This window comes from Cajanus cajan, chromosome 5 (genome assembly GCF_000230855.2).
Source record: "Cajanus cajan strain Asha chromosome 5, NIPB_CcT2T_4, whole genome shotgun sequence".
NCBI classification, from domain to species: Eukaryota; Viridiplantae; Streptophyta; class Magnoliopsida; order Fabales; family Fabaceae; genus Cajanus; species Cajanus cajan.
Genome location: NC_138521.1, coordinates 55,955,392 through 55,969,921, shown reverse-complemented (window position 1 = coordinate 55,969,921; position 14,530 = coordinate 55,955,392). Strand labels below are relative to the sequence as shown.

Sequence of the window (14,530 nt, the reverse complement as noted above, 5' to 3'; positions counted from 1 at the left end):
ATTTATCTTAGAATATGATTATTTTCGTTAAAAATTTCATTTTTTCTCTATTCCATATTTAGGAACAAGATTTAATATTTGTAGAAATTAATTAAAAAATATAAGGAGGTACGAGTTATTTCATTGAATATTGATGATATTGGGTAAGTGAGTGGAATTGGAATTTGAGGGCTGAAAAGTAAATCCCACTGTATCAAGTAGCTGAAGCAAGTGTTAACCGTGGGCAGCCACTTTCACACTTCAATTTACCCTACAAGGCTACAGTTAATGCCAACTGTACCCGCGTCCGTGTACACATCGTAGCCACGTGCGTTAATTTTCCGCCAATCCCCTAACCTTAAAAGCCTACCTATAAATACTTCAAATTCATTAACTTACTCAATTTCACATCACAACCACCATTTCACGTACTCGACTAACCAACACTAGAAATGAATAACTTGGGACAAACATTTGACAAGTGGAACAACATGTGCTACTCTTGTTCCTCGCCGGAAAGCTCCTCCAGCCCACCAACCAGCGCTCACTCCGACGAGGACCTTCACGCATTGGCGTCGGCGCGGCCCAAGAAGCGGGCGGGGCGCCGAATCTTCAAGGAGACGAGGCACCCCGTGTACCGCGGAGTGCGGCGGAGGAACAACAACAAGTGGGTGTGCGAGGTTCGCGTTCCCAACGACAAGTCCACCAGGATCTGGCTCGGAACGTACCCCACGCCGGAGATGGCCGCACGTGCGCACGACGTCGCCGCGCTCGCGCTTCGAGGCAAGTTTGCGTGCCTCAACTTCGCCGACTCCGCTTGGCGGCTGCCGCTTCCCGCGTCCACCAATGCCAAGGAGATTCGGCGAGTGGCGGCGGAGGCTGCTGTGGCGGTTGCTGCTGAAGACAGTTGCGGCAATTCGCATGCCGTTGCCGATTGCGAAGCTAGCAGCAGTGACGTTAGCGTTGCTGAAGATGAAGATAATAATAATAATAATAATAATAATAATAAAGCTCTGCGGGGGTTTTGTGATTTGGATGAAATTACGATGCCGGATGCGTCGGGTTTTGCGGACATGCATGAGTGGCTTCGGAGTATGGCGGAAGAGCCTCTGCGATCGCCTACTTTTGTTACGTATGTTAGGGACTGGAACTTTGTAGAGGATGATGCTGAGGTTTCCCTGTGGAACTTCACCATCTGAAGCGCATGCAATTTGTAGTGTGTTTACTTTTCTTTCTTTTCTTTTCGTTTTTGGTTTTTGTACATAATTATCAACCAAGTACAAAATGTACCAAGACCCAGACGATAGGGAGTTAGGGAGAATAACAAAGCTGTAAAACATTGTATCTTTCCTTATTCAGTTTTTTTGTTATTCTCATGACAGATAAAGGAACTGTTTGAGAAATAGAATTTCCGCTTTCATCTATATATATATATGAACAAAGAAAACTCACGTTTTACAATCCTCTATAGCGATTAAAAAGATGTACATATATTGTTCAGTGCAAGCTGACTGTATGATTCATCATAAACAAAATCCCACTTGGGCACCCAATAACTAATGTTATATGTTGTATTAAACAAAACTTTGACCTACCTGAAAAAAAGTATAATTATCTGAGTAAATGAAGGTATTGGTTAAGTATAACAAGTGATAAAATTACACCACTATTACGAATTTATTCAAGTATATAAAGGCATTAGATATCTTCAAAGGTATAATGTTTTGTTTGACACTCTAAATTAAGCTGCACCCACCATCATCTTCAATTATGGACTCCAGCATCATCATGCTAATCTTTGCTAGCTCACCTTCCAAGACTCGTCTATTAATCTATAGACCTTGCTCCTTCATAGTGGGCGTCACCAACAGCCTTGGTTTTTTGATGAACAAGTCCACCACCACAAGGATGCAGGCCAACCCAAGTTATTCCCCCTTTCTCCCATCTCTTGTCCACAAGAAATTAACACTTTGGAAATCGCTTTGAGAGCACATACTTAGACGTGTTTCAGGGCTTCACATTTGTTGGGAAGGTCTTGTTTGAGGGAAAAGTGGTGGGAGAGGAGAAGGCCGTGCAACTAAATCATTAGAGATGAAATTAGCATTAATTCAGCTTCGCAACACTAATTGGGATGAGTTTCTTTTTAAAATAACACTAGTTTTTCTTAATTAATAAGAAAACGCTAATTAATATTAAACTTTATGTTTATCAAACTCAATCACGTTAATATTATATATATCGATTATATATATGTTAGCCTTGACTTTGAGGTTGATTAAAAATAGTCATGGAATTTTTAATGATTAGTGTCAGATTTTAGATTCACACATTTCTAACAGAGGTGACTCAACATATTGTTAAATCTAATTATTTTAAAATTTTTAATTAGATCTCTAAATTAAAAATATTATAATTTTTTTATGTGCTTATGAAATCTTAAAAGAACATATTGAAGGAAAAAACTAAGGTTTGATAAACAAAGTGTCCACATAAGTTATTGCATGACCGATGTTAAAAGTCTAATTTTTAAAATCGGCTCATGCATGACCGATGTTAAAAGTCTCACTTTTTAAAATCGATTCTTTTAAAATCGGTCATAGAATCGATTTTAAAAGTTAAAAATGACTGATTTTAAAAATATTTTTTCCACTAATGATAGTATTAGCTAAGACATATGGAAGGAGAGTTGATAGACAAGTAATTATAAGGTTAAACTAAGAAGCAGATCTAACTCCCTCCTTTGCTAACTAATCTACTATGAAGTTGTCTTGCTTCAGAAGACATTTAAAGATAGGTCCCAAGAGAAGTTCACGAGAGATCATATAACAACGATGATGCTAGCATACAAATGAAAAACATTGACTCTATTGAAGATGAAAGTGAGTAAAAGTGTTGAGTTCGTTTCGCATATAATTTAACTTCTTTAACTACTTTTAGACCAAAAATATACGGTATAAAGCTCTACATTGGTAATGGTTGAGAAACCACAACTACCTAAGTAACCATTAACCACAAAGTCAATTTCTCATGGAATCGGGTATAGAATACTATCAAACCTAGTTGGACTCGAGTTCTCTAGGGGGTTTCCCTTAGTATTAATCTTGATAATTTCATTAAGAGGTGACACACTAACACCCATTGGACAAAAAAGTTAGACTCTTTAGTCAAGGTTAAACTTAGAACACCATGACAAATGAATTAAAGACATGATCTAGTTGTAAATGTACAAAAATGACCAAACATTTTCATTGGAAACAACTTCATAACGATAGACATCAAATCATCCAAAAAACAATCGTTACTTTCCCTTTTTTTTATTACTTTAATACTCCTTTTTAATATGATTTTGTTATCAATTAAAATTTTTCTGGACTCGCAATAAGAAATCCCACTAAATTTTATGAAACTTATGAAAAAAATGTTGATCTCAAATATAGACAAATTTTAATTAATATCAATTTATTTAATATTGTCATATCTAAAATATGATTTCATTTAATTGGGATTATATTTCGAATATTTTTTTTTGTATTTTTAATATCAAGTTTTAAGAAAGAATAGTTTAAGAAAAGTCATTTTTAGATGTAATTAACAAAGTTAAATGATATAAACAACATTATCTTAATTAGGGTGATTTTTTTTTTCTTATATTGGAAAGAGGAAGTAATATTTGATTATGTGGAATTTAAAAAAATAAGAGAACTTAATAAATATCATAATAATGTTAAAGAATTTTTAAATACATATTCTTTATTTGAAATACCTCAGTTTTAAATTATAAAATACGTGTCTTATTACCCTAGTGTTATGGGTATTTGCCAATTGTAAAATGTGTAAAATGCTTTTAAAGATAAAGAAAGGAGTAGGAAATAAATAGGAAGAAAACGATGAGATGGCTGTCGGAAGTCGGAAGTCGTAAGTCAACAATCAACAAGAGGATCCCAAAAACGTGGCACGTGCCTATGCGCGTGGGGAGAAACTCTTAAAGAGTCAACTACAGGTCTATTGGCAGCCAATGCAGACACTATCGTATTTCTTTAACTCAAGTAACTCACTATACAACAAACTTCAAATTCAGCCAAAATATTAAACTAATCTCTCTTGAGATTCAAATTTTTATGAATATGAAATAAGAAGCATCCAAGCTTCTTCTTTCTCGCGCATACACTTCTTATACCTCACTGTCATTGCACGCCTTTCAGTACTGCCTTCAATCTCTAAATTTGTCCGCTTCCCACACAACATTAATTTATGTATTGAGATTTGAGATCTTCACCTCCGAAACTTCTCAACTCCTTCCCCGTTCAGCAATATATATAATCCCTAACTATCTCTATATTTCTACACCATACTCTATTTTCTTGTTCTATCCCCTACCTTACATTTCTTCACCTTAGTTATATACATGGCTTCTAGTGGTGGCAAAGGCAAACCTTTGTGTAATCATTCTCTAATGCACCTCCCAAAACGCTCCGTTTTGCTGAAGGACTACCTCATGAGGGACGACCTCAGTTCGTGTTCATCGAACGGTTTTAAATCGTTCCCGCGGCAACAGTGCTGCACAAGCGTGGGATTTCAACGCAAACGAAGGAATGCACTCCCTCGACCACGTTCCACGTCTTCTTATTCGGCTCTGCAGAGAGCTTCGGGAGCCATAATGAAGGCTATAAAGTCACTCCCCTTGTCACAAAAGAAAACCAAGAAAGCTTCCACCGGTCTTCTTTCTAGAAGCTTCTCGAGGAAGCTGTTGAGTAGAAGCTTCTGGAGAAAGGCGGCGAGGGAGGAGGGAAGCGAAGGTGTGCCGCGGAGGAGGAGATCTTTCCGCGAACTCATCATGCAGGATCAGGAGCATCGTAAAGCGACGTCGTTGAATGAGGATATTGTGTTCTCTGCACGTGCCACGAGCATCACCACCTCTTCCGGCTGCGGTAGTGACAGCTGGGGAGAGAGTGAATTCACTTTTGCTTCCACCGCTGCTTCCTCTGAGACCTCCAATGAAAACTACCTCGTACTTGAGGGCACCAAAGAGGGTGCACGTGCACCTCATCACAAGGTGGAACCAGTGGTAGTAACCAAGGTAAGTGATTTCCAACTTGAATTCTTGTACTATTTTTTTAAGTTGTTTTTTATTGTATGGATTTTGTTACGGCACAGGTTAAGAAGGAAAACAAGTTCCACCTTCAGAAAGTAAATTGAACTAGTCAGATCCGGAAAATAAAAAAAAATAAAAAATGTGATAGGTTAGGGCATTCAATATTTCGGGGGGGTTCGGTGGCTTTTTCAAGTAGTTCAAATATTTAAAGAGCATGGATGATTTTTAAATTGTTGACCCATCTGTTTTACATTAATTAATAACAAAATATATGCAAATTAAAGGTCTTCATAAATTGTGAATTTAACTATACTCTTCTCCATTTTTTTATAAGATTCAAATTAATCTGTATATATTTTTCGTCTTTATGAGAGTTAACATAAAATATTTCTTATGTTAATTATTTTTATTAAAAAAGTACCTTAATTAAAGTTATTTCTTTTAATTTAATATATTGTTTATCAAGTGCCATTATATTACGGATAGTCACTACAAAATAATTGTTTTATAGTGATACAACTCCTAAAATGTTATAATATTTATTACTAAAAATTATTTTAATCTATAATATAAATATAATATAGATTGATATATTATTAAAAATGTATATATAAGTTATAATGACACATAATATATATTGTTAAATCTCATTTAAAATCAATATTAAAATTGTATGTAAGTATATATTAAATTAATTTATACTTGCATATATTAAATTTATAATTACACATTTTATATGTCATTATATGCAATTTCTTGTAGTGAGTTTTAGAAAAATATTATTATAAGTTTAGGAAAGTTTAATATTATTAATTAAATTAACCAGTTTTCTTAATTTTAATAAATTAAATAATTGAATATCATTAAAAATGATTGAAAAGGGCTTTTTTTTTTAAGTATGATATTGGTGTAAAGTGTTCACTAGTTTAACATTATTAATTAAATTAACCAACTAAGTTTTTATCATTTGAAATGCTTGAACTCAAAATGTTGGTAAAAAAAAATTATTGATATTTTATTATTGTTATGCGGGTGTCTTTAATATTGCTCTAAACTTTAATTATTATTAATTTAAATTAATGATTATCAGTATTCTTTTTCCTAAATTGCATTGGAGAATACGATTCCCTTTATTTAAACCATGCATGGTCCCTTTATTTATTTAAAAGATTTGGTTTTTTTTGGAAGCACAGCATTTAGCGTGATTTGCACGTGCAGAGTGTGTACTTTTGGAGTGAAGAGGGGACTGCTTTGTCCACTAAGCGCCTTCCGCGGCGCTGAAACTCACTGCAATTACTGACACTAATCACACTATGAACTGGTTGTTGATTTAAATCCAAATCGGTTAAGTATAAAAACTTACTAAAAATTATGATAAAATATTATTAATATGAATACTATTATACTATTAAAAAAAATTGTTTACAACTATTTAACCATTAGCTTAAGAGGATGGTTTGGTTAGCAAAATCCCAGTCAAAATACGGGATAGTTTGGAAAGTTGGCTAATATTTTGTCATTTCGTGCGCGGCGGCTACACGAGTAGGGTTGGATTTACCCTCACTCGAATTTCACTTCATATTCGTAGTTTGCTTTGCATGTATAACTTTCACAAGTATATTTAATATATTTTATTGCTAAATATTCTAATTATGTAAAATATACTTTTTAAGTAAGTTATATTACTGTATAACATTTTTTTCTTAAAAAATCGGGGGATAGTTCACTATCATATTTTTTTTTTTAATTTTTCTCAGTAAGCTGTGAAAACTTAAAGAATGATTTTATCCTATAATACAATTAATTTACTCATGAAATGATTAACAACTGGAGTCGTGATTGGCCAATTCATCTTATTAAATATCGTCAAGCACGTGCACATGTGCTTTTCTCCTTTTCTTTTTCTCCTTCATATCTTCTTAAACATTTCGCTAAATCTGTAACGCATGCAGTCGTAGGGAGTGAATAATTTGAGAGGCTTCATAACTAAAAGCTATTTTTTAAAAACATATACAAATTGTAGAAGAGCAAGTTGAGAACGAATTGACCTTGATTTCAACAAATCAATTTATATATATATATATAAGCATTAATGAAATTTAATATAAGCTAATTATAATGTTCTCTAATTTACACAAGTATCCTTAAAGTAAAGAATTTATATTTGATGCATTATCAAAATTTCTTGCACTATATATCTTTAAATAGCATATTGATAAATCATTGGGGAAAAAAAGTTTGAAATTTTGAGGGATGTGGTTTAATAATTTGATAGTGTACAAAATTAAACTCTAAAATTTAATTATCTCTGGGTACCAGAAGTCTTTTTGAAAAAATCAAGTACAAAGTTGGTTTTGCAGTGAAGTTTGTTCATTTCCATCTGATTGTTTAAACTCTTCCCCTAGTAAAATGTCAGTCGTGTCCAATTTTTTTTTCCTCAAATGAAAAAGAGACTAATTAGTGAATTGGCTCTCATGAAACAGGAATACTGGGCAAATGAGAAGGAACAATTTAGTCCTGTATCGATACTGGATTGCCCATTTGAAGATGAAGATGATATTTACAATTCTCATTTCAATTCCACTTCGACTATTCTTTCCTTTTCTGAAGGTAGTTCCCTTCTCTCCCTCAACAACAACATGCCATAAAATTATTCGATGAAGTTTTGCAGCATAAATACATTCTATTTATCCGACAAATAAAATTGTGTGTATATATATACTATATGATTACAGGCGCCAAACACAAACATATGCAGAAAAGACGGCATTTTGAAAGCGCGACTCAACTGGAGCCGGTGGTTTTAGAGAAAAGGTTCGCGCGGTTAGAGTTGAAGGATGAACCACACAATCATTCTTCAAAACAATGCTCCATATTAAAGCGTAACGATAACAAGTTGCGTCGTGACAACATTGGCATCATCGAGGAAAATGCTCGCGATCTCCTAAACTTCGTTAAAAGGTCAATACCATCAAACAGTTTGATAGTTAAGGCAGAGAACCTGCTGTTTGATTTCTTCAAGCAGAGTATTGGTGAAAGTGAAGACATTGATCACTCAAAGAAGTTTCAACTTTGCAAGGTAGCGGAAGATTGGATACATGGGCAACCCCAGGAACAGTATTTGGGTTGGGAAGTGCAGGGAGGAAGGTGCGTCTACATTAGCGAGATGGACAAGTGTGGGGAATGGAAGAACTTTGATAAAGAAATTCAACAATTGGCAATGGAGTTGGGAAACGAGGTCTTGGCAAATTTGGTTAATGAGTTGGTACTTGACCTCACCACACATGCTAGTCACTGAGATGAGATCCATGCTGCGACTATCTTATTTCATTGTTTTCAATTGTATTCGTTTCTTCTCCCTGTCTCGGGGATACGGGTGGATCAATTTTGGAACTATTCGGGGAAATTTTGGTTTTAGTAATGATGATTTTCTTCCCCATATTTATCCTGCATGAAATGCTTTCACACCCTATATATAATGCTAGACCTACGTGTTGTGTTGATCATAAATATTAAATAGTCGAGAGAGGAGATCAAATTCAAAAAATATATATAATAAAATGTTGGTACGTCCAAAAACGAGTAGTAACAGAGAAATAATAAGATGAGAAAAGTGATAAAAAAAATTAAAATAATATATACAAAGTTTTAATTTCGAATTTCCCTATCATCTTACAAATAAAAAAACAAAACTTATTTTTCGATTTAGATCGGTTTCCCTTCATTGATGGACGGTGAAAAAATTATTCTCAATGTCTTCATTTTTTATGTGTTCGGACATCAAGAAAAAAAAAAAAAAAAAACTCCCTTGTTGCAATATTTCATGGTTTTTATAGTAATGCTAAAAACTTGCAAATTTAATTAACTGAATAACCGCATATAATCATCTTGGTGTAAAAAAAAAAAACCACAGATAACTTAAATGCATACTGAAAATGAAATAAATTTCATAAGTTTAATGAATTTTTTTTATATACGACGCCGGAAATTTACCTTACAAATTTTTAATTTTATGATTCTATTCCTATTAAAAACTTTTACTCTTGATTTGACTCTTATGACCGTTAAATGAAAGTTAAAAGGTTCAGTTATATTCTGAAAGACTTTTCATTAATATTAGACTTTGTGCATGTATTTGACTTTTAATACCGTGGCAGTTGGAATCTCTCTTTGCTTTTAACTGAAAGGCTACTAAATTATGTCGATCTGTTTTTCATTTAGTTTTGGACTTTTGAATTTCTAACTTTTATTCAGAGTTTCAATATTTCAAAGGTCATACATAACTGAATTGAAAGCTTACCAAAAACTAAGTGACCTTCTAGAAATTTTGAATTTTACGTTGGTTCAATTTACACCTTAATTTTGCTTTCTTTTGATTTCTAGTTCTCTTTTTCTATAACTTGTCTGAGGTCTATCCATGCATATCCGGATAGACGAAGATTTATTGCAGGAGAACATGCATATGAATGATTTGTCACTTCAACTTAAAGAAGAATTAAAGTTTTTGCTGTCAACTCATGTTGTACACAATCTATAAGAGCATTTTCAATTGGAGTAACTCTAAAAAATTGTTTGGCGTATAGATTTATGTACTTAATGATCTTTATTATGTTACCAGAGCGTTAAACAACTTTTCTTTATTTTCATTCAAACGGTTTCGAACAATTTCAAGTAACTCGATATTTTATAAATTTTTAATCTTGAATTTCATTAAAAGTATAATGCCTTTCAATTAAAAGTATTTTTAATTATTGCATATCAAGTAATATTTTTTAAAATATTTTTGTACAGGTAGGGGGGTCGGCCACCACCCTGTCGGCCACTGAATGGCAGAGCCGGGCAGCCGAATGCCAATCGGCCACCTGGATTGGCCTATCGTCACTTGTTACCTTTAATCAAGTAATTAGGGGTTAATTAGTTGATTATGGTGTATTACCTAATACGGTAAGTATGCTGCGAGGCCCATGGGGTCCGGGGCCCATAAATGACAGTATAAATAGCTCAGGACAAAAGGTAATGTCACTATTCATTAATTATCCTAGAGATTCGAGCTTGTCCTGACTTAAGCGTCAGAGTGCCTTTTGCAGGTACCAACCCCCTCTTCAGCGTATCGGATTACTGGGTCGGGAGTCTCGTTCGGCCTTCGGACTACTAGAAGACTTAGTGTGCCCATCAGACAGGTACATTTGGCGCCCACCGTGGGGCCGAACCGAGACGATCTTAGAGATTAATCGAGCAAGACAATGGCGATAACAAGGAGGACGAACACGGTAGATCAGCAACACAAAGAAGAACATGTCGAGGTGGTGGACGAAACCAACCTTTCTGAAACCGTCCGTCTATTGAAACAAGAGATGGAGGCTACGAAACAACAGCGAGAAAAATATGCTAGGGAGCTTTCGGCCTTGAAAGCTGAGAATGAGGCACTAAGGAATCAAGACACCTCATGGAAACCTACTCAGGTCACCAATACGCAAACTCAAGGGTCGCACCAGTCCCATACGATCCATACATCGGTCCCTCATGCCTCGGTAGTAGCACCTGAAAAGCACCCTTCAGCCTTACCCACTGTCGGTCGGCCCGCAGATTTGACAACTATCGGCTCACACCGACACCCTTTCACCCCCTCCATAATGCAGCTCTCTCTTTTGGACAATTGGAAATCTTTACCCATTGATAAGTATAATGGTACCACTGATCCTGATGAACATCTTGATGTTTTTCTTACGCAGGTAACCCTGAGTACTACGGATGATGCTGCATTGTGTCGCATTTTCCCCACATCCCTCAACGGTAGGGCGTTGAGCTGGTTCACTTGGCTACCCCCTAACTCGATCGACTCATTCAATACTCTGTCATCTCAATTCACAGTTCAGTTTGCAACAAGCCGTCCTCATAGCTTGACATCTTTGTCGTTGGTTAGCCTTCGGCAAGATAAGAAAGAATCGCTTCGAACTTTCATGGATCGGTTCAACAAGGCAGCCTTTGAAATCCGAGATCTTAACCCGGCGGTAGCACTTCATCACCTGACGACGGCTTTAAAACCAGGGCCATTCGTCAATAGCCTATGCAAGAAACCTCCTTCAGATATGAATGACCTGCGCAGGAGAGCGGATAAATATATGCAAATGGAGGAGTTGGCCGAATTTCGAAATCAGGCCCGGACTGACCAGTCGGCCAAGCCCGAGAAGCCAATCGAACAGACATACAGGGGGCGAGGCAAAGAAATAGCTCTTCGGGATCGACCCGTGCGAGGTCCCAAATACTCCAATTACACCCCTCTTAATGCAAGCCAGGCCCTGGAGCAAGCTTTGGCAGCAAAAGTGTTGGCGGTTCCAAAGAGAGCTTCCACTCCGCCACGCGCCGATACCAGCAAAACCTGCAGGTATCACCGAAATCGCAGACACTCAACTGAAGAGTGTGCCGCCTTAAAAGATAAAATTGAAGATTTGGTCAAGCAAGGCAAGTTGCATAATTTTGTGGATCGGCCAGCTTCATATCGTCCCCGCTCCTCGTCCCAGTATCGACACAATGATCGGCATGGGCAGGATCGGTCTGATAGACCTCGGCGCGAGCGAAGTAGGTCGCAAGAAAAGAAAGATGATTCGGCACCTTCACGTCGGAGGGTCATAAACACAATCGCAGGTGGATTTGCGGGTGGCGGCTCGACATCTTCTGCCCGAAAGAGACACCTTAGAGCTATTCGTTCGGTCAATAATGTGGATAGGCAACCTCCCCGACGATTACCAATAATAACTTTCACTGATGCTGATTTTCAAGGCATCGATCCTGAGCAAGATGATCCAATGGTGATTAGCGTGGAAATTCACAACTGCATAGTAAAGAAAACGCTGGTGGATCCGAGGTGCCTACACCTCCAGCTTGTCGGACTTGCTTTGCCCGAGCCATAAGGAGTTTTCGGATGTTCAGCTTATCGGCACCGCTGGTCACCATGATTCCTGCAAGAATAATGAGGTAAAAATCAATAGGAATTAAACTCACATTCCAAATAGGACAGATAGCATACCTATCAGGACGTTCCACCAACGTGAAGATTCAACCACATTAATCAAAGCCCGAGTCGGCAAGCACCGAGGAAGGCGAAGTAATAACTTCAGGTCATTCCGCTTTTCGGCCGTCAACATCTTCTTCGGCACCACGTCGTAAGGCCGAGGGGCACGAGTCCAGTACAGCGGGAACAGACTTTTATCATCCTCCCCAAAGAAAAAGCGCCGTCCATTCGGCCTGATAGTCACCCGGAAATATCCCGCCTTAAAATTCTTATATGACGAGGTAAAACTGTCCAACAGTAGCCGATCACCCACTCGGCTCAAGGAGAGCCACTTCGCCAGTATAGTAGGTCGGGAAGAGTAAAAATATAGAAAAAGGAGTGGAGAAGGCTTGATGTGGATACACTTACACAAGTGCTTAAAACCTTGCAATTGCGCCCAGCTATTCGGATGCAATTGAGTAGCAGCAACGTTCAACACCTTCAGCACCCCCATGGTAAACTCATCAAACGGCAGCTTTACCTTCAGGTCCCGAACGAGGCAGTCGTACATATAAAATGACTCCATCTTTGCGCCACTTTGATCTAAACAAACAATGTCTGGGTTCGGGAAGGCGTTATTTCGGCAAGACCGAACTCCAATCGGATACGGCTCCTCCTTAGCGTCAAAATTTAAGCATTTAGTATAGTCCAGCAGGTTTGTGATCATAGTTGTGTCTCGGTAACGTGAGTAGTAGGAAGTTACCTCCCCATTAACCCACTCGTAACCGGGCACATCAGAGGGACCGTATCATTGCCGATTCGAGACACGCTTCGTCTTTTCCTGAACCTCTTCACTCCCGCTAGTAGAGGTTTCCCCCGAAGAAGAAGCACCCTCATTCGGTCCATCGGCATCAATCGACAGCCGAACGGTACTTCGATGACTTGACTCACTGGACGATGTCCCCTCGGATGACGAAGACCGAGAGCTGTCGGACGAAGAGCTCGTAGAAGTATTAACCATGATTATAAAAGCTTACCAATTTCTTTGCAGAACAATTCCTAGTCAGATCGGCTTCGGAGATCTTCGGCTACCCCAATTCGGTTGAGAGCAATACGTGCGAATGGCCCTACCACTCACCTATTTATAGGCTCATCAAATGGGTGGGAAAATGCAACTTTTGAATTTATGTAACCGTTCGATTCACACGATCCAACGGTTACAAATGTGCAACCGTTCACCTTACCAGAGCCATTGTCTCCATTTTACCCTTAAAGAAAGCTCCATCTTTCTTCAAGGCTGGGGGGTAGTGTACAGGTAGGGGGGTCGGCCACCACCCTGTCGGCCACTGAATGGCAGAACCGGGCAGCCGAATGCCAATTGGCCACCTGCATCGGCCTATCGTCACTTGTTACCTTTAATCAAGTAATTAGGGATTAATTAGTTGATTAGGGTGTATTACCTAATACGGTAAGTATGCTGCGAGGCCCATGGGGTCCGGGGACCATAAATGACAGTATAAATAGCTCAGGACAAAAGGTAACGTCACTGTTCATTAATTATCCTAGAGATTCGAGCTTGTCCTGACTTGAGCGTCGGAGTGCCTTTTGCAGGTACCAACCCCCTCTTCAGCGTATCAGATTAGTAGGTCGGGAGTCTTGTTCGGCCTTCGGACTACTAGAAGACTTAGTGTGTCCATCAGACAGGTAAAATTTTGAAAAAAAACATATTCAAAATATTTAATAATTTTTTAATTTAAAAACAATGACATTTACATAACATATATAAATAAAAATACGTAACGATTGAAATACATACTAATATAAAAATTGAAAACATCAGATACATTGAAAATGGTTGTAGATATTAAAATTTTTGGGGATTTTAGAATTATATCGATACAAGATGATTGATTTAAAAAAAATTAATAATAATAATACTGATAATGATATTAATTAGGATATATGTTATGCAAAATATTTGAACTTAAAATTTAACTAAAAATGACAGAAACAAAATTCAAGATTAAGAAGATTTGAACAAAAAAATTTAGTCCTCCTGTAATATTATTTATACTTAAATAAAAATTACTATCTTTTTATATATAAAAAATACATCTATCATCTCCTTCTTCTCCATAGACCTTTTCTTCTCTCTTTCCTTTTCTTTTTTTTTCTTTTTCTTTCTTCTTCTTTCTTTTTCCCGTACTACATCACCGCGTCGGACAAACGATTGCTCCATGCATCGATCCACCGCATCGGACGACCACTCCACACGCGGACACCATGTCGCGCTATGCGTGGACTACCACGCGTCCACGCCTCCTCCACTGCCGCGCACCTCCTCCATCGCTCCGCCTCTTCTCTTCCCTTTTTCTTTTTTTTCAGCTAGAAATTAATGTTATTATTTTTAAGCAATTGTTGCTTGTAGAAGCAACCTAAAAAAAATTTTAAACAACTTTCATACCACC

General features: G+C 37.3%; 2 protein-coding genes across 2 annotated transcripts; both read left to right on the top strand.

The window, feature by feature from the left end:
• The first annotated feature begins 372 nt into the window (after positions 1-372).
• LOC109809087 (dehydration-responsive element-binding protein 1F) lies at positions 373-1,440 on the top strand. Its single transcript, XM_020372309.3, has one exon. The coding sequence runs from the start codon at positions 432-434 to the stop codon at positions 1,176-1,178; it is 747 nt and encodes a 248-aa protein (XP_020227898.2). The 5' UTR covers positions 373-431; the 3' UTR covers positions 1,179-1,440.
• Positions 1,441-3,826: 2,386 nt separating this feature from the next.
• LOC109807694 (uncharacterized) lies at positions 3,827-8,581 on the top strand. The gene is made up of 3 exons (XM_020370276.3): positions 3,827-5,056; positions 7,555-7,681; positions 7,807-8,581. Exons 1-3 carry the CDS (start codon positions 4,385-4,387, stop codon positions 8,367-8,369), a joined length of 1,362 nt encoding a protein of 453 aa, XP_020225865.1. The 5' UTR covers positions 3,827-4,384; the 3' UTR covers positions 8,370-8,581.
• The last annotated feature ends 5,949 nt before the right edge of the window (positions 8,582-14,530 follow it).

Bases quoted from the DNA above. Each gene is read 5' to 3' on its own strand.
- LOC109809087 (XM_020372309.3), top strand. From the start codon at position 432: ATGAATAACTTGGGACAAACATTTGACAAGTGGAACAACATGTGCTAC.
- LOC109807694 (XM_020370276.3), top strand. From the start codon at position 4,385: ATGGCTTCTAGTGGTGGCAAAGGCAAACCTTTGTGTAATCATTCTCTA. The intron at 5,057-7,554 runs GTAAGTGATTTC...CTCATGAAACAG, and splicing joins AACCAGTGGTAGTAACCAAG to GAATACTGGGCAAATGAGAA. The intron at 7,682-7,806 runs GTAGTTCCCTTC...ATATGATTACAG, and splicing joins TATTCTTTCCTTTTCTGAAG to GCGCCAAACACAAACATATG.